Below are 22697 nucleotides of genomic sequence, written 5' to 3' on the forward strand. Positions count from 1 at the left end.
TCTGAGAAACCTCCTCCCACACATACCCGGGCTGAAGAATTAGCATACAGTGTTTGAATCATATTGTTAAATTTCCTTGCCTTTTTTTCTGACAAGAACTAACAAACTCTGTACTCTCAAAATTTCACTTATGCCAGACAATTGTTTTCAGAATTTTTCTTTTTGTAACTGAAGGGTGATTTCTCGAGTTCCAAGATTATCAGTACAGCTACGCCATGAACCACCGACATTGACCAATGAAATGTATTGCTTAGCAATTACTGTTCAGTCAGAAGAGGTCACTACTGCAAGGGATATGAAGCTCACAGCAGGTTTAAAACCAGGTACGGGTCTCTAAGCATATGATCAAGCAATGTAGTATCATCACAGTCTGTAATTCGCCAGGCATGTGGTGGCGCATATTAATAACTTTTGATAAGACTGGTTCATTACTATTGAGTTGGCATTAGGATTTGTTTATTATATGAAAGTAAAACTTCCATTGAGAGTAAAAATGATGTTTAAACAGTTTGCTGTCTGTGAATGAATTACTTGGACAATTGCTCTTTGAGTATTTTGCTAAACATGGAAGTTATGATCCAAGTTGGCATGCCTTTTCACAGCATTGCCATTAAAATTGCACTGAAACATGTGAAGCATTTGAATTTGCTATTCTTGAAAATAAGTATTTTGGAGATAATTAGGGCTGCCTCATCCAGAAAGACTTGCTGCAAGATATCTTGTAAATGTTGTCAAGTGACATCATTATGCCCAAGTGTAATATTCTGTTTTTTCAGAATTTGATGTGTTTCATTCAATATTAAATTAATTATTTTGTCCACCTCATTTGATTCCCACTGTTCTTCCTAACTTGAAAAGAACTGCACATTCGACCACTCTGCATTAAATCCAAATCAATGAACTGTGTTAGGAAAAGGAAACAATAGTCCTGGCACCAACTTTACCACACAACCTACTTTTGTTACCCATATTTAAATTCCTTATGTGTTTACCTTGAATTTGAGCTTAACTGAAACCAGCTTCCACCACCCTGGTTCATTGGGACACATCAGGACTAGTACATTTTGGTCCAATTAAGTCACTGCCCCAATTAGCCAAAGTTTCATGGAAATAGTTAAAATGATATAATTTGTTACTCAGTCTTTTTTATATATTTGAATGAAATACAGAACAAATTAGAATGGTACTAATGTACTACGAAACTGTATTAGTTCTAATAGTTATCGATGGAGGAATTCATGCAGTGTACACTGCCATCTACTTTTGATTGGCTGTAAATGAACAAAATCAGTGCAGACACCTAATGCAGATAATGGACTGCCTTCATGCATTGTTTTCAAACATTGCATCCTCCAGATCTTCATTCTCATTCTAACATTCTAAATGATTGTCAGTACCTTCAAATTCTTTGTAATTGACGTCATGAAATCATTTCATTTTCTTTCCCGGCCATTTCTGGCCCTCCAAGTCTGAACGCTTGAAACCACACTGAGTAAAACAGTTCTGAATTGTCTTACTGCTTATATCTCTCCAACTGTCAGTGACAAAAAACACTGTTTTTTGAACACAAATACACATAACTGATGCTACTTAAAAGCTGTTCACTCTAAGCACAGTGTAGTGACTAACGGCTGCGTAATTGATGCGACAGACGCTAATTAGAAACTGTTCGGCAACAGTATCCTGTCCCAATTAAACAACATAGTGTCGCAAATAAACGAAGGGGATTTCAGCTATTTTCTTGATTGGTTTTTGTTCTTTAAGAATTGTGCTGATTAAGCAGCTGACTCGATTAACCTGAGTCTATTGTATGAGAAATTACTTCCTGATTTAACTCTTGAATTGCCTTGAATTGTGAGATTTTAATTCTCGTCCCCTGTCCGGTGTGGCAGTTTCAGGTAAGCAAGGTTAGGTTTATATCTCCATCACTATTTTACTTTCTAACTCTGGAAGGCCGGGCTAGTACTTGGTTTTTTTGCTTTTTCGGGCCAGCTATAATTTTTCCTTTACTTTTATCGGTCAGTCTTTCCTTTTATCCCATTTATTAGATCTTTGTGTTGAATTCCTCCTCAAACTAATGTTGACTTTTACTTCTAGTTTTTGTTAGTTCTAAGAACTCTGAAGTTGAATCATAATTTATGTGGAGAGTTTTTTATTCCCTAAAATATTAATATTGATACATGTCCTTAACAAGGAATTGACAGTGGAGTTATTTCTAGTCAATATTGCTGCTCAGTTCATCTTCTGAAACTCTCCCCACGAATGCTGCTCCAATACATACTTCTTTATAATGTACTTTTCAGCTGAGTCTTTGATTGCATAACTTTGTAGCTGAGTGTGATATTTTGCAAGATGACGATGATATACAGTCTTTTGGTATTTACTATGCTAAAGCGGATAAAGTAAGTCATAGGCAGCTGGAGCTCATTGGTACAATTAAATTTAGAGATATGCAAGAGGCCAGAGTTGAAGAAGCAAATAAATTTTGTAGGGCTGAAAGATATTCAAAGGCATGAGACTTGAAAACATAGACAAGAATTTTAAAACTAAATTTTTGTTGGGGAAAGACCAACAACTGCCATTTATTTCACGCAAACAGTCCTGGCGCAGGGTCTCGGCCTGAAACGTCAACTGTGCTTTTCCCTATGGATGCTGTCTGGCCTGCTGTGTTCCACCAGCATTGTGTGTGTGTGTTGCCATTTATTTCACATTTTTTAAAATGTCATTACGCATGCTGATACTTTGCAGCATGTTGGTATGCAAAATTTGTTTCACACTGGGATGATCATGGAATATGACTTAGTGTAGGTTAAGCAGAGAATGGCAAGCAATTATATTTACGAATAATGCTGGGTGGAAGTACGGGCAAGATAGCCAACAGCAAATAGAGTGAAACAGGGTCCGAGATGGGAGAAGTCATGAAAATGACCACGAAGCTGAAGTGAATTATTGCTTAACAAAGATATTCGCATTCCAAGCCTGAATTTTAATTGCCCTTAACCCTCCAAATATCAGCATCTATTAATTTGACACTGCATTTGATGATATTTATCTGGTACAGTATTTGTATCAAATACAGATGATTATTTTCATACCATGTTATTGTGCCTGCTAGGATCTGAAGCCTTGTCTTCCAAATTGTATCATAAGGAACTGTATATTGGTAACTAAAGTAGAAATAGCTATGGGCTTACCTGTATTGAGTACACTGTGATAAATATAGTCACGTTTGCTTTAATGGTTGGAGTCTTCTATGTGAAAGGGCTGCTTTTTACATGAACCTTATCAGGTTTCTGTGAAGCAACAGTAACAACTTATGTTATTTCCAGGCCAGGATGCCAACCTGACTCAGACAACTCATATAACCCTTGATGGGACAGAGATGTGTGATGATTCTTGCCCTGCTTTGCTTCCGGATATTCCTATTGGAGACTTGCTCCCAGGGGAAAAGGTAAACCTGCTCCTCAGGCAGGAGTGATAGCAGTGAAGAGAGCAGGATCAATTGTAAAACAAATGCAATAGACAACGAGCCTCTTGGGGCTGTGAATCTTTGGCTATAAAATTTTAAGTAAAAATCAACAGCATTACTTCTTTTTTGACCAAATTTCACTTTGCTCATTGATTTCTCGCTTCATTGTAATAAACGTGAAAGTAACTTAGAGCAACTCATCCGTACAACATGGATGTATTAATCAGTGTTAGTCTGATGTTTTTCAAAGTTCAAGCATTTATTTCAACACTTTCTCATGTTCACTGTTATCTGCAATTCTTTCAGCTCACCCATTTTCTTCGTAGAAATTGCCCTGTTACTTAGTAAAATTTGTTCCATGTAACATTCATCAAAAGAAAGAGAATCAGATTTATTATCACAGACTTCCATGTCATGAAATTTGTCTTTGGCGCCAGTATAGTACAAATACATAAAATTACTATAAATTACAGAAATAAATAGTGCAATATAAGAGTAACTGGGTATAAGAATAAATGGACTGAGAGCAAAGGGGAAGAAACTGTTCCTAAATAATTGAACGTGGGTCTTCAGGCTCCTGTGACTCCTCACCAGCGATAGTAACAACATGAGGATCCTCTGATGTTGAGGATGCTTAATTATAGATGCTGCTTCCATGATGCACTGCCTCTTGAAAATGTTCTTGATAGGTTGGTGGTGTTGTAGATAGTGTAGAGGATTGTTGAAGATTGCAGAGAGACATTGATAGGATGCAGAAGTGGGCTGGGAAGTGGTAGATGGAGTTCAACCCGGAGAAGTGTGAGGTGGTACACTTTGGAAGGACAAACTCCAAGCCAGAGTACAAAGTAAATGGCAGGATACTTGGTAGTGTGGAGGAGCAGAGGGATCTGGGGGCACATGTCCACAGATCCCTGAAAGTTGCCTCACAGGTGGATAGGGTAGTTAAGAAAGCTTATGGGGTGTTAGCTTTCATAAGTCGAGGGATAGAGTTTAAGAGTCACGAGGTAATGATGCAGCTCTATAAAACTTTGGTTAGGCCACGCTTGGAGTACTGTGTCCAGTTCTGGTCACCTCACCATAGGAAGGATGTGGAAGCACTGGAAGGGAGATTTACCAGGATGCTGCCTGGTTTAGAGAGTATGCATTATGATCAGAGATTAAGGGAGCTAGGGCTTTACTCTTTGGAGAGAAGGAGGATGAGCGGAGACATGATAGAGGTGTACAAGATAATAAGAGGAATAGATAGCGTGGATAGCCATCGCCTCTTCCCCAGGGCACCACCGCTCTGGGAAGTTCAAGGGGGATATTAGAGGAAGGTTTTTTACTCAGAGAGTGGTTGGTGCGTGGAATGCACTGCCTGAGTCAGTGGTGGAGGCAGATGCACTAGTGAAGTTTAAGAGACTACTAGACAGGTATATGGAGGAATTTAAGGTGGGGGGGGTATATGGGAGGCAGGGTTTGAGGGTTGGCACAACATTGTGGGCTGAAGGGCATGTACTGCGTTGTACTATTCTATGTTCTGTGTTCTAGAGTGGGGTGTATTGTGCCACAAAAGACGTGGCTGAGTCTGTACCCCTGTGCAGCCTTTTGCAATCCTGTGCATTGCAGCCTACGTACCAGGCTCTTGACACAATCACTCAGCATGCTCTCCACTGTACATCTACAGAAATTTGAAGGAGGCTTTGACAAAATATCCTCAAGCTCCTAACAAAGTAGTGCCACCGGTGTGCCAACTCTGTGGCTGCAGCAGTGTGTTGGGCCCAGAATAGATTCTCTGAGATGCTGATGCCCAGGTATTGGAATACAATATGTAGGGAAGCAGAGAATTGGAAATTTAGGAATTAGGAATTTACTTATTGAACAAGTGTACATTTTGACCACTTTATTTAGTTTGTTATCATTTGTACAAACTCCCTCAGGTATTATACACCAAGGTCAACTTCTCAAGGCCTGTAGGTTATTAGATATAATTGGTTGTGTAATCTTTTTTTTTCTTCTGGTAGTCTTTTGACCATGGCATTGTAGTGTTTTTTTTTTATATATCTGATTGTTCCTTTGGTTTCTTTTTATATTCTGATGACTACCTCTGCATTTACTTAAATCCAAAGCTGTGCTGATTGGTCCATTGGTCAGTGTGCCTTGTAGCTAGTGTTGGTATTTGGCAAAATAGCAAAGGTGTGCTTGTGGACTTCAGTTGAAGCGGTTCAGGAAAATGAGTCTGGAATTTCTCTGCTGGGAAAGAAATCCCATCTGTCCCATTCTTCTTCAGTTGGTTATCCTCCTGTGCTGCTTACAGTATATTCTCCATTGAAGACTCTATGCTGATGTCATTTTATTAAGCTTGTAGAATTTCCAAGCAGCTGTCCAAGTTCTCCACAAATTTTCCCCTGCAAATGTTGAATTTTTAAGTAAAATCATTACCTTCACAAGTTGTTTTACTTTGGATGACCTTTATCACTGAGGTATTTAATCTTCAAACCAATTGTTTAAATCTTGCCTAGGTGGAGAAACCTCTCTACATCAGATGCACACAGATTGGAACAAGAGTGTTTTTGGTTCATGTTTCCTATGTCGTTACTACAGTTGTTGAAGGCAAGGAGATCATTTGCAAATGTCATAAGGTTGGTGATCTTCTAAGTCTTCCTGAAGCAGTACCTGTATTGGCTTTTTTTCTTTTCCATGTTAACCTATAAGCTTGTTGAAGGGCAATACACTTTTAATACAGCAGCAGATGTGTTATTCTAACCTGGAGTCCCAAGGCCCAGCACTACATACCATACATGTCCAATATTCTACCTTGGGTGGCACTATTTTCAAGGAATGTAGGTTATATTCTTGTTACTTTTCAGTACAATATTTTTCCTTCAAATAACATTACTAACATGACTTATCTGCACATTGTCTTTCTGTTCATGGGACTCCACACAAATTGACAGCCTAGTTCTCCCAAAACACAGCAACAGCCATCAACTTCTAAATTTGTGTATGTTTACAAAATACAATTAAGTTGGTCAGTAAAACTATTGAAAATCTTTTCTTTGTACTTTTGTCAGTTAAATAAAGGTTGACGTGAATTAACATATCACAGATTTTTGTTTTTATTGCATTTTGGAAAATATCCCAACCTTTCTGGAAATGGGGTTTGTACATAATTGGCAGCAATCCCTTTGAAGTCGTGAACAGCTGCGTTTAACTTTAAGGCTTTCTTTATATTCCTGTGTATAATATTCAATGTACCTCAGAGCTTAATTTATGAACCTACCCAGTTTTGGTGCTAATTCAATACTTAGAATTAGTCAGGATGTTTAACTGGAAATTCTAAAAGTAATGTGGTAGAAGAGATGGGATGTCTTGTTGCAGCTGTACAAAACACTGGTTAGATTGCACTTGATTATTAAGTATGGTTCTGGTTCCACTACTGGAATGATGTGATAGCAATAGAAAGAATACATCTCGTACATAATATTATTTAATTCCATGTCTGCCTAATAATTGGTAATAGTGTAGAAATGTTCTTAATTTTTTTACCTTTTAGGATGAAACCATTACTATTGAAACAGTGGTCCCATTTGATGCTACTGCAAAGTTTGTTTCCACAAAAGTAAGTACAACAGATAATTTTATTTGTTTTGATTTTAAAGTGGGGGAAAAATGATTTAAGCGACTTTTGAAGGTTTTGAGGATCTGCTTATCAATCCCGGGAAGCCCCATTCATCCCATAGTGTTTCTCTTGACTTTTTAGTAGTCTTTTTTCTGTTCAGCTAATTTTTCTGGAAGGGAAATACTTTACAATATTCATAAAAATAGATGCACATTTAAAATATACAACTTTATTTGGCAGCCAGAATTGAGAATGAATTGTGAAGTGTTGAGAGAAACTTCAGCAAATGCTAAAAGAATTAATGGCACTGAATCAAAATTTTTCCCATCTGACTTCATATTGAGTAGGCTGCTCTACTTTCTGGGATGTGGGTGACTATGCCAGTATTTGTTGTTCTTGAGCTACCTGGCTTGCTAGTTACTACAAACATTTTAGCACAGGGGTTCCCAACCTGTGGTCCACAGATCTCTCGGGTAATGGTAAAGGTCCAAGGCATAAAAAAGGTTGGGAACCCCATGTTAAGACCTCATCCAAAAGATAGTATTTCAAAAGTAGCCCGTCGGGTTCAAAGTGGACTAAGGCTGTTGCTCATAATCATGCACAACTGACTTAACCATTTCAGAATTATTGTATGATAGACAAAGTGTAGGCCAATTAGCATCTTTACCATCATGTATTCAGAGTACTTTCTGTTAGCAACAGTAGAATTTAAATGAATACAGTATATCAATTTTCAAAGTACATGCATGAAAATTGAAACTTTGATCTTTTGTCTAATTCTGCAATAGCATAGCCAAATATAATTGATAAAGTTAGTTCCAATTATTTCCTTTGAAACAAGTGTATATTCCTTCTATTGTGGTAATATAATTGTAAATCACCAGTTGTTTTTCATACATTTGAAATGCAATCCTCCTCTTGCTTGGATGTATATTTTGCAGTTTGAACACATGGATCGGGTGTTTGCAGATATCTCATTCCTTTTAATGATGGACATTCTGAGCGCATCTCCATGGGCACTCACTATTGAGACCAGTAAGCTAGAACTTGCACCTTCCATGATTTCAGTTGACCAGATGGAGTCGCAGTTGGCACAAGGTACAAATTGAGGGGCTTGTAGATTAATGCTTTTTGTTTTAGAACTCTTTTCTTTTTCTGAATCTGACATGCTTTCACACCATTTAAGCAAGAGTTCACAAGTCACATTGACCAGAGCTCAGTATGTCCTCAAATACACTGACTCAGTGTATTGACATATGGATTGCGGAATGGCACCTTTGGGAAGCCTGAAGGCTTGGTTGTCAGTAGGGATGTCCACACTAATATTCAGAGTATTTCTGATTATTAACTACTTGGTTGGGATAATTCATCATTTTGTAAGTCTTGCCAGGATAATTTCATCACTTCCTTCACCACTCCCTCTTTCCTTCTCAGACAGCCTTGTCCTCTCTCCAGACACCAAACCAGACAAAAAAAACCCACTTTAAAGAATGCATTCTTGCATGATCACCCTGACAAAGTATGTGGTGAATGCAAGTTCCCAAAATGCGTATGATTGGGATTGAGTCAAGTCTTAAAAATCTTGAATCTGACCCTAGCCAATTTCCAGAAAATGGGATTACTTTATATTTTAACAAGTTGATCTAGCCTTGGGAAGCTGAAGGAATGCTTGATTACTTTGATAAAAGCCAAGCCTTTTTGTGTTTTCATCTGTTCACCTTCAACTTGCCTTCCCCAAACAAAAGCCTTCAATTTCAGATGCAGGGCCTCCCAATGCACCTCACTCCTGCCTCGTCTCCAACCCTCTGTGTAACTAGCTTCTGACAATATTTGTGTTATGGTGATGCACTTAACCATGTTAAAGAACATCTGCGGGTTATGTAATACTGAAAACCTTCACGTTTGGCTGCATTGTGGCTCTTCCTACCTGAGATCTTTGTGTTTGTAATAATTTTTATGTCACACAAATTTTGGACTTCTCCACAGTCTTCATCCATTTCATTGCTTGAGCCATTTCTCTTTGCAAAGTCTTCTCTTCTACAAGACTTTACCATAAAATGTTTTTGAGCTGAATTAAAATCATCTTTTTTTTTAATAGAGGGTGAAACTGGTTTCAGATTGAGACCAAACACTGTCTGCTTGTCCTTTAGAATCTGATCTTCCGATTGGGTTTAATAAGCAGTAGAGCAGTTTGGGCAATGCATTGCATTGTTACTGAACTTGAAGAGTGTGAGTGTGATGAATGGATACAGAGATGGGAATTGTACATGGTGTTCCCAGTGTGAGTGTGATGGATGGATACAGAGATGAGAACTGTGCATGGTGTTCCCAGTGTGAGTGTGACAGATGGGTACAGATGATAAAGTATGTAAAAGGGTTGACACTTGGTTAAACAATAGCAGCCTGTTTTTCTGTGTAAAAAAAAGGCTGATGATCAACAGATGTGCTAATTTTGTTATTCAATGCTGAGCAATATTTCTTCCTGAAGGTAGCCAGCTAGGGGTTCAAGGTGCTCTGCTCCTTGTGCAGTCATGCGTAGAGATAGGATGGCTCCAGTCTGTTTTGTGCATTAGGCCATTATGCCTATTCTGTAATTTGTCTCTCGGTACTATCAATCAATGGATAAGTCTGACACTTGCTTGGTATGTGTGGGGGCTATCTGAATGAATATATCCATTCGTAGGGGGAATTGTGAGTTTGTTGGTGGATCGGGTAGAAACAGTCACAGACAGACTGTTCCTGTTTGAGCGACTAACTGAGTAAGCCCGGAATAAAGAGTTTGGACTTGTATGGTCTCTGAGTGACTTTATCTGGATTCGCCTGCCGCATTTGACAAGATATTCCCTAGGACCTTGAGGGAAGTTAGTGTAGAAATAGCAGGCGCTCTGACAAAAATATTTCAAATATCATTAGAAACGGGGATGGTGCTGGAGGATTGGCTTATTGCTCATGTGGTTCCATTGTTTAAAAAGGGTTCTAAGAGTAAACCTGGCAATTATCGGCCTGTGAATTTGACGTCAATGGTGGGTAAATTGATGGAGAATATTCTTAGAGATGGTGTATATAATTATCTGGATAGATAGAGTCTGATTAGGAACAGTCAACATGGATTTGTGCGTGGAAGGTCATGTTTGACAAATCTTATTGAACTTTTTGATGAGGTTACTAAGAAAGTTGACGAGGGTAAAGCGGTGGATGTTGTCTATATGGACTTCAGTAAGGCCTTTGACAAGGTTCCACACGGAAGGTTAGTTAGGAAGGTTCAATCGTTAGGCATTAATGTGGAAGTAGTAAAATGGATTCAGCAGTGGCTTGATGGGAGACGCCAGAGAGTAGTGATGGATAACTGTGTGTCAGATTGGAGGACGGTGTGTAGCGGTGTGCCTCAGGGATCTGTACTGTGTCCAATGTTGTTTGTCATATATATTAATGGTCTGGATGATGGGGTGGTAAATTGAATTAGTAAGTATGCAGATGATACTAAAATAGGTGGCGTGGTGGATGATGAGGAAGGTTTTCAAAGCTTGCAGAGAGATTTAGGCCAGATAGAAGAGTGGGCTGAAAGATGGCAGATGGAGTTTAATGCTGAAAAATGTGAGGTGCTACATTTTGGTAGGACTAATCAAAATAGGACATACATGGTAAATCAGCAGTCCCCAACCACCGGGCCGCAAAGCATGCGCTACCAGGCCGCGAGAAAACAATATGATTTGGCGATAGGAGTCAGCTGCACCTTTCCTCATTCCTTGGCTGAGGGATTGGAGCAGGAGGCAGGGATTCAAGTTTTTGGATCATTGGGACCTCTTTTGGCACAGGCGTGACCTGTACAAAAAGGACGGGTTACACTTGAATCGTAGGGGGACCAATATCCTGGCAGGGAGATTAGCGAGGGCTACTGAGGTGACTTTAAACTAGAATGGTTGGGGGGGTGGGAATCAAATTAAAGAGGCTAGGCGAGAGGAGGTTAGTTCACAACAGGGGGATGGGAACCAGTGCAGAGAGACAGAGGGGTGTAAAGTGAGGGTAGAAGCAAAAAGTACTAAGGAGAAAAGTAAAAGTGGCAGGCCGACAAATCCAGGGCAAGCATCAAAAAGGGCCACTTTTCAACATAATTGTATAAGGGCTAAGAGAGTTGTAAAAGAGCGCCTGAAGGCTTTGTGTGCAAATGCAAGGAGCATTCGTAACAAGGTGGATGAATTGAAAGTGCAGATTGTTATTAATGATTATGATATAGTTGGGATCACAGAGACATGGCTCCAGGGTGACCAAGGATGGGAGCTCAACGTTCAGGGATATTCAATATTCAGGAGGGATAGACATGAAAGAAAAGGAGGTGGGGTGGCGTTGCTGGTTAAATATGAGATTAACGCAATAGAAAGGAAGGACATAAGCCGGGAAGATGTGGAATCGATATGGGTAGAGCTGCATAACACTAAGGGGCAGAAAACGCTGGTGGGAGTTGTGTACAGGCCACCTAACAGTAGTAGTGAGGTCGGAGATGGTATTAAACAGGAAATTAGAAATGTGTGCAATAAAGGAACAGCAGTTATAATGGGTGACTTCAATCTACGTGTAGATTGGGTGAACCAAATTGGTAAAGGTGCTGAGGAAGAGGATTTCTTGGAATGTATGCGGGATGGTTTTTTGAACCAACATGTCGAGGAACCAACTAGAGAGCAGGCTATTCTAGACTGGGTTTTGAGCAATGAGGAAGGGTTAATTAGCAATCTTGTCGTGAGAGGCCCCTTGGATAAGAGTGACCATAATATGGTGGAATTCTTCATTAAGATGGAGAGTGACATAGTTAATTCAGAAACAAAGGTTCTGAACTTAAAGAGGGGTAACTTTGAAGGTATGAGACATGAATTAGCTAAGATAGACTGGCAAATGACACTTAAAGGATTGAGGGTGGATATGCAATGGGAAGCATTTAAAGATTGCATGGATGAACTGCAACAATTGTTCATCCCAGTTTGGCAAAAGAATAAATCAAGGAAGGTAGTGCACCTGTGGCTGACAAGAGAAATTAGGGGTAGTATCAATTCCAAAGAAGAAGCATACAAATTAGCCAGAAAAAGTGGCTCACCTGAGGACTGGGAGAAATTCAGAGTTCAGCAGAGGAGGACAAAGGGCTTAATTAGGAAAGGGAAAAAAGATTATGAGAGAAAACTGGCAGGGAACATAAAAACTGACTGTAAAAGCTTTTATAGATATGTAAAAAGGAAAAGACTGGTAAAGACAAATGTAGGTCCCCTACAGACAGAAACAGGTGAATTGATTATGGGGAGCAAGGACATGGCAGACCAATTGAATAATTACTTTGGTTCTGTCTTCACTAAGGAGGACATAAATAATCTTCCAGAAATAGTAGGGACAGAGGGTCCAGTGAGATGGAGGAACTGAGCGAAATATTTGTTAGTAGGGAAGTGGTGTTAGGTAAATTGAAGGGATTAAAGGCAGATAAATCCCCAGGGCCAGATGGTCTGCATCCCAGAGTGCTTAAGGAAGTAGCCCAAGAAATAGTGGATGCATTAGTGATAATTTTTCAAAACTCGTTAGATTCTGGACTAGTTCCTGAGATTTGGAGGGTGGCTAATGTAACCACACTTTTTAAAAAAGGAGGGAGAGAGAAACCGGGGAATTATAGACCGGTTAGCCTAACGTCGGTGGTGGGGAAACTGCTGGAGTCAGTTATCAAAGATGTGATAACAGCACATTTGGAAAGCGGTGAAATCATCGGACGAAGTCAGCATGGATTTGTGAAAGGAAAATCATGTCTGACGAATCTCATAGAATTTTTTGAGGATGTAACTAGTAGAGTGGATAGGGGAGAACCAGTGGATGTGGTATATTTGGATTTTCAAAAGGCTTTTGACAAGGTCCCACACAGGAGATTAGTGTGCAAACTTAAAGCACATGGTATTGGGGGTAAGGTATTGATGTGGATAGAGAATTGGTTAGCAGACAGGAAGCAAAGAGTGGGAATAAACGGGACCTTTTCAGAATGGCAGGCAGTGACTAGTGGGGTACCGCAAGGCTCAGTACTGGGACCCCAGTTGTTTACAATATATATTAATGACTTGGATTGAGGGAATTAAATGCAGCATCTCCAAGTTTGCGGATGACACGAAGCTGGGTGGCAGTGTTAGCTGTGAGGAGGATGCTAAGAGGATGCAGGGTGACTTGGATAGGTTGGGTGAGTGGGCAAATTCATGGCAGAAGCAATTTAATGTGGATAAATGTGAAGTTATCCACTTTGGTGGCAAAAATAGGAAAACAGATTATTATCTGAATGGTGGCCGATTAGGAAAAGGGGAGGTGCAACGAGACCTAGGTGTCATTATACACCAGTCATTGAAAGTGGGCATGCAGGTACAGCAGGCGGTGAAAAAGGCGAATGGTATGTTGGCATTTATAGCGAGAGGATTCGAGTACAGGAGCAGGGAGGTACTACTGCAGTTGTACAAGGCCTTGGTGAGACCACACCTGGAGTATTGTGTGCAGTTTTGGTCCCCTAATCTGAGGAAAGACATCCTTGCCATAGAGGGAGTACAAAGAAGGTTCACCAGATTGATTCCTGGGATGGCAGGACTTTCATATGAAGAAAGACTGGATGAACTAGGCTTATACTCGTTGGAATTTAGAAGATTGAGGGGGATCTGATTGAAACGTATAAAATCCTAAAGGGATTGGACAGGCTAGATGCAGGAAGAATGTTCCCGATGTTGGGGAAGTCCAGAATGAGGGGTCACAGTTTGAGGATAAAAGGGAAGCCTTTTCGGACTGAGATTAGGAAAAACTTCTTCACACAGAGAGTGGTGAATCTGTGGAATTCTCTGCCACAGGAAACAGTTGAGGCCAGTTCATTGGCGATATTTAAGAGGGAGTTAGGTATGGCCCTTGTAGCTACGGGGATCAGGGGGTATGGAGGGAAGACTGGTGCAGGGTTCTGAGTTGGATGATCAGCCATGATCATAATAAATGGCGGTGCAGGCTCGAAGGGCCGAATGGCCTACTCCTGCACCTATTTTCTACGTTTCTATGTTTGTCATGCCCACTGTTGAGCCATTACGCATGCGACATAATTACCCACGCGTCATCCATGTCAGTGCGGGAAGATCAACTCCTCGAGCTTGCAAATGACGGCGGGCTGAAAAGTATGTTTGACATAACATCTCTGCCGGCATTCTGGATCTCAAAGTCAAGGCTAAATATCCTGAGGTAGCCACGAAAGCACTGAAAACGTTGCTTCCATTTCCAACATATCTCTGCAATGGATGCAACGAAAACCAAATTGCGTAATAGACTGGACATAAGGAACCCCGTTCGAGTATCGCTGTCTCCCATCACCCCTTGATGGGACCATCTTGTTGCAGGGAAACAAGCATTCAGCCCAGGACTCCCAATGATTCAGCGATATTGGTGTGTTGCAATGATTTTATATGTTCATATGGGGAAAATATGTGCTGTGTGTTTAATATCCAAACGTTACTTAAAATGTTATGATGCTATTGACTTACTTATATAACCATATAACAATTACAGCACGGAAACAGGCCATCTCTGCCCTTCTAGTCCGTGCTGAACGCTACTCTCACCTAGTCCCACCGACCTGCGCTCAGCCCATAACCCTCCGTTCCTTTCCTGTCCATATACCTATCCAATTTTTCTTTAAATAATATCGAAGTGCCTCTACCACTTCTACTGGAAGTTCGTTCAACACTTACTTCAAGCTCCCCTGTCCTTCCCTGATAATTGACTTATTGCTATATTCATGCCAGGAAAATATGCTCTGTGTGTTTAATATTAAATTTGTTAGATAAACCCTTTTAGAAACGAAATTGAGTGTATTAGCCACTTATCACCTATATTCCGGTCGTGATTAATACCCCCCCCCAACAGAATCGCCAAAAACGATTTGTAGAAAAAATCGGCACGTACACACATGCGCAAAGCACGCATGCGCGCTGGTGCCTGCGCAAGGCTTCATGGTCATTGTAGTCTCTCTGTGTAAACAACGTATTTGGCTCTACTCTTGTCCGTTGGCAAACCCCCCCCCCCGGGTCGGCCGGTCCGCAGTGCAAAGAAGGTTGGGGACCCCTGTGGTAAATGGTAGGGCATTAAAGAATGCTGTAGAACAGAGGGATCTAGGAATAATGGTGCATAGTCCCCTGAAGGTGGAATCTCATGTGGATAGGGTGGTGAAGAAAGCTTTTGGTATGCTGGCCTTTATTAATCAGAGCATTGAGTATAGGAGTTGCGACGTAATGTTGAGATTGTATAGGGCACTGGTAAGGCCAAATTTGGAGTATTGTGTACAGTTCTGGTCACTGAATTATAGGAAAGATGTCAATAAAATTGAGAGAGTACAGAGGAGGTTTACTAAAATGTTGCCTGGGTTTCATCTCCTAAGTTACAGAGAAAGATTGAACAAGTCAGGTCTTTATTCTTTGGAGTGTAGAAGGTTGAGGGGGGACGATAGAGGTGTTTAAAATTATGAGGGGGATTGATAGAGTTGACGTGGATAGACTTTTTCCATTGAGAATGGGGGAGACTCAAATAAGAGGACATGAGTTGAGAGTTAAAGGGCAAAAGTTTAGGGGTAACATGAAGGGGAACTTCTTTACTCAGAGAGTCGTAGCTGTGTGGAATGAGCTTCCAGCAGAAGTGGTTGAGGCAGGTTTGATGTTGTCGTTTAAAGTTAAATTGGATAGTTATATGGACAGGAAAGGAATGGAGGGTTATGGGCTGAGTGCAGGTCGGTGGGACTAGGTGAGAGTAAGAGTTCGGCACAGACTAGAAGGGCCGAGATGGCCTGTTTCCGTGCTGTGATTGTGATATGGTGATAATTTGCACATTCCTGCTTCCAGAAGCAACAATATGTTAATGGCCAATCAGCTCATGTTTAAGGATCGCATCAGAGATAAAGATTGTCCATGAGATAAGTCTCAGTTCCTCTTTGAAATAGCATCATGGAATTTTTGCATTTGCATTCAACTTAGGCTATGTCCACACTACGCCAGATAATTTTGAAATCGAAGCCTTTTCTCTTCGTTTTGACCCTCTGTCCACACTAAAACAGGATTTTCATCTCCCGAAAACGGAGATTTTCAGAAACGGTCTCCAGAGTGAATAAATCTGAAAACGCCTAATATCCGTTGCTGTTTGTACGGAGTAACCGGAGCTTTTTAAAACCGCTGTCATGATGTGGCATTTCATCATCACCTCCTCCTCCTCCTCCTCCTCCTCCTCCTCCTCTCTCTCTCCCTCTCCCCCTCTCCCCCCCTCTCCCCCCCTCTCCCCCCCTCTCCCCCCCTCTCCCCCCCTCTCCCCCCCTCTCCCCCCCTCTCCCCCCCTCTCCCCCCCTCTCCCCCCCTCTCCCCCCCTCTCCCCCCCTCTCCCCCCCTCTCCCCCCCTCTCCCCCCCTCTCTCCCCCTCTCTCCCCCTCTCCCCCCCTCTCCTCCCCCTCCCCCCCCTCTCCTCCCCCTCCCCCTCTCTCCCCTCCCCCTCTCTCTCTCTCTCTCCCCTCTCTCTCTCTCCCCTCTCTCTCTCTCTCCCCCCACCCCCGTATGAAGGTGGTTTACCTATCTATGCAAGTACTTCTCTGACAATAGATGTGTAACAGCCTAATGTAACATTGTATGGAAATACAAGTTAACACTGATGAAGACGTGTTTTATACATTTAACAAGGTGCTTTATTAATGCAACAGCGTTAGTCAGTTTTTCAATGTTTGTTGTCAGCCGGATCATACTGTCCGTGAACTCCCTGTCGGTTGCCTCCATACGCTCCAGTATTTGTCTTTTTTAGTTTTAAGTCCTCCGTGAGAGCCAAGAGCAATTCCTTTTAAGTTTTTCTACTCTGGATAGATAGATAGATATACTTTATTAATCCCGAGGGGAATTTGGAACTGGACAAACCTGCACCAAGTATACCGTTTCCTCTTCGATTGTTTTCTACGTGTCCTGCGCATGCCCAGTAGGAGGAGATTTGCCCAAATATCCATCTAACGTGGACAGAGATATTTTGAAAAACGCTTAGTGTGGACGCCTGTCGTTTTTACTCGAAACCGGCGTTTTCAAAATTATCCGGCGTAGTGTGGATGTAGCCTTAGAGAGCAGAGAGGATGTGTTAAATGGAATCTCTAGTTTTACTGAGTACTGCATGGAAACTTCACCTTAGAGTTTTACTTCATGCTCAACCCTTCGCCATGGAATTTGAACCCACCATCTTGTATTTGTTGCATAGATGCTGAATGATCTGCTAGATAGCATCTCCTGCCAGATCGGCAAGTCTATGCACAACTGAGGAAGACTGTGGATCCAAATGCTAACTCACGAAAAATAATTCTCATGCTCCACTGGAAACCATAGCATCCTTTTGGGAAGGATTTGGGGTGGACGCATTGTTGCCAATTACTGACAAAGTCTGTTTATTAAGAAAGGATTGCTGTTCAACCTGAAGTTTTTAACCTTGACTCGAAAATGACAGGGAGCTGGATAACAGTTTCTCATTGGTGAATGGAAATAAAAAAAATCTACTTGTGATTTGTTGTTTTAGTATGTTACTGACCACTTAAACAAAATTATTTGTGCAGTGGTTTTACAGACGGGAGAAAGTGCCAGCGAGTGCTTCTGTTTGCAGTGTCCACCAGCACCAATCAATCAGAGTGGAGTTGCCTCAGGGCGTTATATCATCTCCTGGAAACGGTAAAGAGGATTTATTCAGAGCAGTGCTTTCAGCTTGGGCTTCCAGTTTTGAAAGCAATTTTTAAAATATTGATAAATATATAAAATATTGATGCTGAAAGATTTATGCAATTTAGTAATGGGAAATTTGTATTGTTCGTATTCCAAATTAAAATACAACATCTCAGTTCCTAAACAATTACTAACATGCCTTTTCCTTTGGTATTTTGAAAGCTCCTCTGCTGCTAAAAGTGTACCTGTTGTCAACACGATGATTACATTGCCACATGTGATTGTGGAGGCAGTTCCACTCTATGTTCATGCAGGTGAAGTGAATTACACATTTTTTAAAATAACAGTGCTTTAAAGTTGAATGTAGAATGCAGGAGCAAATCCACAACTAATGCCTAAATGGACTAGTTTTAAACGAGAGTACAATTTCCAAAGGTGAAAGAAAACACAGTTGTATTATTGAAGGATGAAGTAAATGTCATTGCTATTAAAACAGTACAGCACAGGAACAGGCTCTTTAGCCTGTGATGTGTGTACTGATCATGATGCCATTCCAAACTAATCACATCTGCCTCCACGTGATCATTCCCTGGTTGTTCATATGCCTGTCTAAATACTACTAAAATGTTGCTCTTGTATCTGCTTCTACCCAGCTCCACTGGCAGTGTCAACCAGGCACCTATCACTCTCTTCCTTATAAATCTCCTTTAACCTTTCCTCCCCACTTTAAATCTATGCCCTCTAGTACATGACATTTCTGTCCTGGGAAAAAAGTCACTAACTAACTAACTATGCCTCTCCTTATTTTTTAATTTCTGTTAGGAAGCTCTTCAGTCTCCATTGCTCCAGAGAAAACAATCTAAATTTGTTTCAGTCCTTGTTTTAGCTAATACACACTAATCCAGGCAACATCCTGGTCAACCTCATCTGCATCTTCTCCTAAGGCACCATATTGTTCTTGTAATGGCATGACCAGAATATACCTGTCCTGTTGAGGAGTTTCAGCCCAAAACATTGACTGTACTTTTTTCCATAGCTGCTGCCTGGCCTGCTGAGTTCCTCCAGCATTTTATGTGTATTGCTTGGATTTCCAGCATCTGCAGATTTTCTCTTGTTTGTGACCAGAATATATCAATGTGGTCTAACCAAAGTTTTATAAAGCTGCAACACAACTTCCCAATATTTATACTCAATACCCTGACTAATAAAGACAACTGTGCCATCTATTTTCTTTACCACACTACTCATTACTTTTGCCACTTTCAAGGAGCAATGGACTTATATGCACAAGATCCCTCTATGTGCCAGTGCTTCTCAGGGTCCTGCCATTTACAATATACTTGCCTCTTACATTTGGCCTTCCAAAGTACAACTCCTCACACTTGATTGTATTAAACTCCATCTGCTATTTTTCCACCCAAATTTCCAACTGATCTATATCCTGCTGTAGAAACTTCATCCCATCCACAACTCCACCAATGTTTGAACATCTGAAGCCTCGATAGTCACCCCACTTATATTCCAAATTATCTGTCACAAACAAGAAGTCCCCGATCGCTGGGTGCTGACCTCCAGTCAGAGTAACTTCCCTCTACCATTACCCTCTGTCCTCTACGCCAAGTCAATTTGAATCCAGTCAACCAATGGATCCCAGGTGCCTTGATCTGTTGGATCATCCTACTGTGAGGGACTGTTTACTAAAGTCCACGTAGAAGCCATCAATTGCCCTACTTTCATTGATCATCTTAATCTCCTGAAAACTCAATCAAGTTTGTAAAACATGACTTTCCCACACAAAGATTTACTGACTATCCCTAATAAGTGCATACTTTTCCAGATGAGAACATATCCTAGGGGCAACACATGGGACTGCACATACTGGAATCTGGAGCAACAAACAATTTGCTGGATGAACTCAGTGAATCAAACAGCATTTGTGGGATGCTGTGGAATTTCCTCCCACAGATGCTGTTTCACCCACTGAGTTCTGCCAGCAGTTTTTTTTGTGAGTATGCCCTATCTTTAAGGATCTTTAATAATTTCCCTGCCATTATTATTTTCAATTAAAATTTGGCAAGCAAATTTGCAACAATTATGTGCATTTTACGCAGTATTAAGTAAACCAACTCTATGGAGCTGCACACACCTCATCTCCCACCATGCTGCTCAGCTCAGCACCAATTCCTGACTATAGAAAGCAAAAATATGGCTATAATTCGCAGCCAGGCCTGCCACCTTTGCACCAGGCATACCAGTTACACCCAGAGTAGTAATAATCAATTAACGGGGTTTCTGGCCTTCAATCAAAGGTAAATGACACTTAACGCTTTATTATTTATTTGAAAGTAATATTACGTAAATGTTATTCTGATTATCTGAGACACTTGAACAGATCCGATTGCATGAGCTGTCTGAAAGCCAGTATTCCAGATACCTGGTCTCAGGATCTACTGGTCCAGCCATACTTGCTCATAGGTAGATCAGAAAGGAGGAATATTGCTGTCAGAATGCTACAAGAGGAGTAGAGCAGGCATAAGTTGGGTCAAGCATGATTACTTGATTACTTAGAAGCTATTACTGCAGAGGTATCAGAAATGGGACCCCCCCCCCAAAAAAAAACAAGTTATTCCTGGTAATAGTAAAATGTGAACAGTTGTGGTGGAGTGGAGACTTGAAAGGTCATTTATTGATTTCTCTGTTTCTACTTAAAAAGTCACTTTAAATTTTACCGGAATAGCCTATGATAAATACTTTATACATAAATCCTACATCCTTGTTATTTCCTCCTATAAGACAACTTTTAAAAAGCATTTGGATTAGTATATGATTAGGAAAGGTTTATAGCAAAGAGGTCCAAATGTAGTAAAAATTAGACTGGCTTGGGTGGGCACCCTGGTTGGCATAGATGAGTTGGGCCAAAGAGCCTGTTTCCGTGCTGTAACACTCTATGACTTTAAACATGCATTATTTTGATCTAATAAATATGTGCTTACCTTTAAAATTAGAATTGAAAGCCCGTTACTAACCTTTCCTTTCTTGCTTTTAAAGATCTTCCTTCATTTGGCAGAGTTCGTGAGTCGTTACCAGTCAGATATTGGTTACAAAACAGGACCAAACTAGTGCAGGATGTGGAGATTTTTGTGGAGCCCAATGATGCATTCATGTTTTCTGGTCTTAAACAGGTACAAATTATAACTCATACATTTTACCTAAATAGGCTGAAGTTTGAGGGAGAGGGACATGGTTCAGATGTTTGTTGTATTGTTAAATCAAGTGGTTATCCTAACAGTGTTTGCTTTATGTGTTAGTTCTTAAAGCGGATTACTTTTAAAACTAACTTGTTTTGCTTTCTTTCGAAGATCCGGTTAAGAATTCTTCCAGACACCGAACAGGAGTTATTGTACAACTTCTATCCCCTCATGGCTGGGTACCAACAGCTGCCAGGTCTCAACATAAGCTTGCCCCGGTTTCCTGCTGTCTCCACCCAGCTGTTGCGCAGGTTCCTGCCCACACACATTTTTGTAAAGGTATGCTGAGACTTAACACTTTTAAACTATTTCACACCTGAGGTAAAGTTTATTAATGAAAACTCAATAATAGTTGCACAGAAAAGAATTCTTAAGATAATTTCTAACAAAAGAAAATTATCCCTAATAGTCTTCCAGTGCAAATTCTTAACTTTTTTATACCTTTCCCTTCATTTTAGCCACAAGGCCGACAAGCGGATGAAGCAATTGTTGTAGCTGCTTGACTGAGAAACTATTCTGAGGAATAAAACTTGCGACTTCTGCAGCTGAAAGAAAGAAGTGGATAAAATATCTCATTTGTTCAAGGATGGTATGAAATGAACTGTTCATTTGAATTGAGGCTGCAGTATTTACAGCAGCTAAGCATTTCTCAACTGCCCCAAAGTTGTACTTACACATAAGCAGTTAACATTTCAAGTTGCCGAAATTAGTGTTCTGGAAACAGTTGTAGATTGATAATGAGCCAAGAATTACTTGAGAATGGAATAATATAATCGAACATTGTATTAAGTTCAGTGAGAAATTATCTTAATCTTTGGCAATACTTTAATTCTGTTGTAAATTTTCCATTATTGTCATCATGCAGTCTTGATTGACTATTTGACAGGAGCAGCTGCTACAGAATTTTTCAGTAAAACATGTATATGCATGATGTGTGTGTGTGTGTATGTGCACATTATTTGATCAATTTACTGTGGTCATTGACTTGAAAATACACCACTGTTCCTTCAACGTTACTGGGTCAAAACTCTTGGAACTCTTCCTGCAAAGAGCATTGTGGATACACCCACGCTTCAAGGACTGCAATGGTTCAGGAAGATTTTTCACCACCATCTTCTCAAGTGTAACTAGGGAAGAGCAATGAAATTCTGACTAAGTGAAGATCACATCACTTAAGAAATACAAAGTCAGTTAATTCATTTTTTATTTTAGAAAATTATTTATACAACTTTGCTATAGAAGAAAAACTAGGGTAAACAATTAAATACCAAAAAAAAAAGGACTCATGAAAATAATCCATCTTGGCATTCGTACTATCCCAATGAATAGAATTCCTGAATTGACATTAGCTACTGTGAGAAGATTAGGGCACCATAAGAACATCCTGCTTTTCACTTAAGGAATATTGTGAAATACAAGTTATTGGAGCATAAATATTGGCTGCCTTTCCTTAATTCACTTGTATACACTATTTCTAACCCACTCTTTTTAAGAATAAGCAAAATAAATGTTATTTACATTGATTATAAGTAGGAATAAAGCAAACATATCCGGAAAAAAACCCCAAAAATGCTGGAAAATATCCAATAGGTCAGGAGACATCTGTAGGAAGAGAAAGCAGAGTCAATGTTTGAGATTGGAGATCTTTTTGCCAGAAGTAAAAGGAGGCAAAAGAATGT

The 22697-nt window shown here is 40.4% G+C and overlaps 1 protein-coding gene across 2 annotated transcripts in view; it reads left to right on the forward strand.

Moving 5' to 3' along the window:
- The window catches only part of trappc11 (trafficking protein particle complex subunit 11), a 69416-nt gene extending 47462 nt beyond the window's left edge, over positions 1-21954 (forward strand). For both annotated transcript variants that reach the window (XM_072257708.1, XM_072257709.1), the window contains exons 21-30: positions 175-323; positions 3330-3451; positions 5971-6090; positions 7005-7070; positions 8012-8168; positions 17668-17779; positions 17993-18084; positions 20819-20952; positions 21130-21297; positions 21477-21954. In XM_072257708.1, coding sequence (XP_072113809.1) covers positions 175-323; positions 3330-3451; positions 5971-6090; positions 7005-7070; positions 8012-8168; positions 17668-17779; positions 17993-18084; positions 20819-20952; positions 21130-21297; positions 21477-21521 — 1165 coding nt within the window. In that variant the 3' untranslated portion in view covers positions 21522-21954. The remainder of the gene's footprint in view (positions 1-174; positions 324-3329; positions 3452-5970; positions 6091-7004; positions 7071-8011; positions 8169-17667; positions 17780-17992; positions 18085-20818; positions 20953-21129; positions 21298-21476) is intronic.
- Positions 21955-22697: the final 743 nt, after the last annotated feature.

This window comes from Mobula birostris, chromosome 5 (assembly GCF_030028105.1).
Source record: "Mobula birostris isolate sMobBir1 chromosome 5, sMobBir1.hap1, whole genome shotgun sequence".
Lineage (NCBI taxonomy): Eukaryota > Metazoa > Chordata > Chondrichthyes > Myliobatiformes > Myliobatidae > Mobula > Mobula birostris.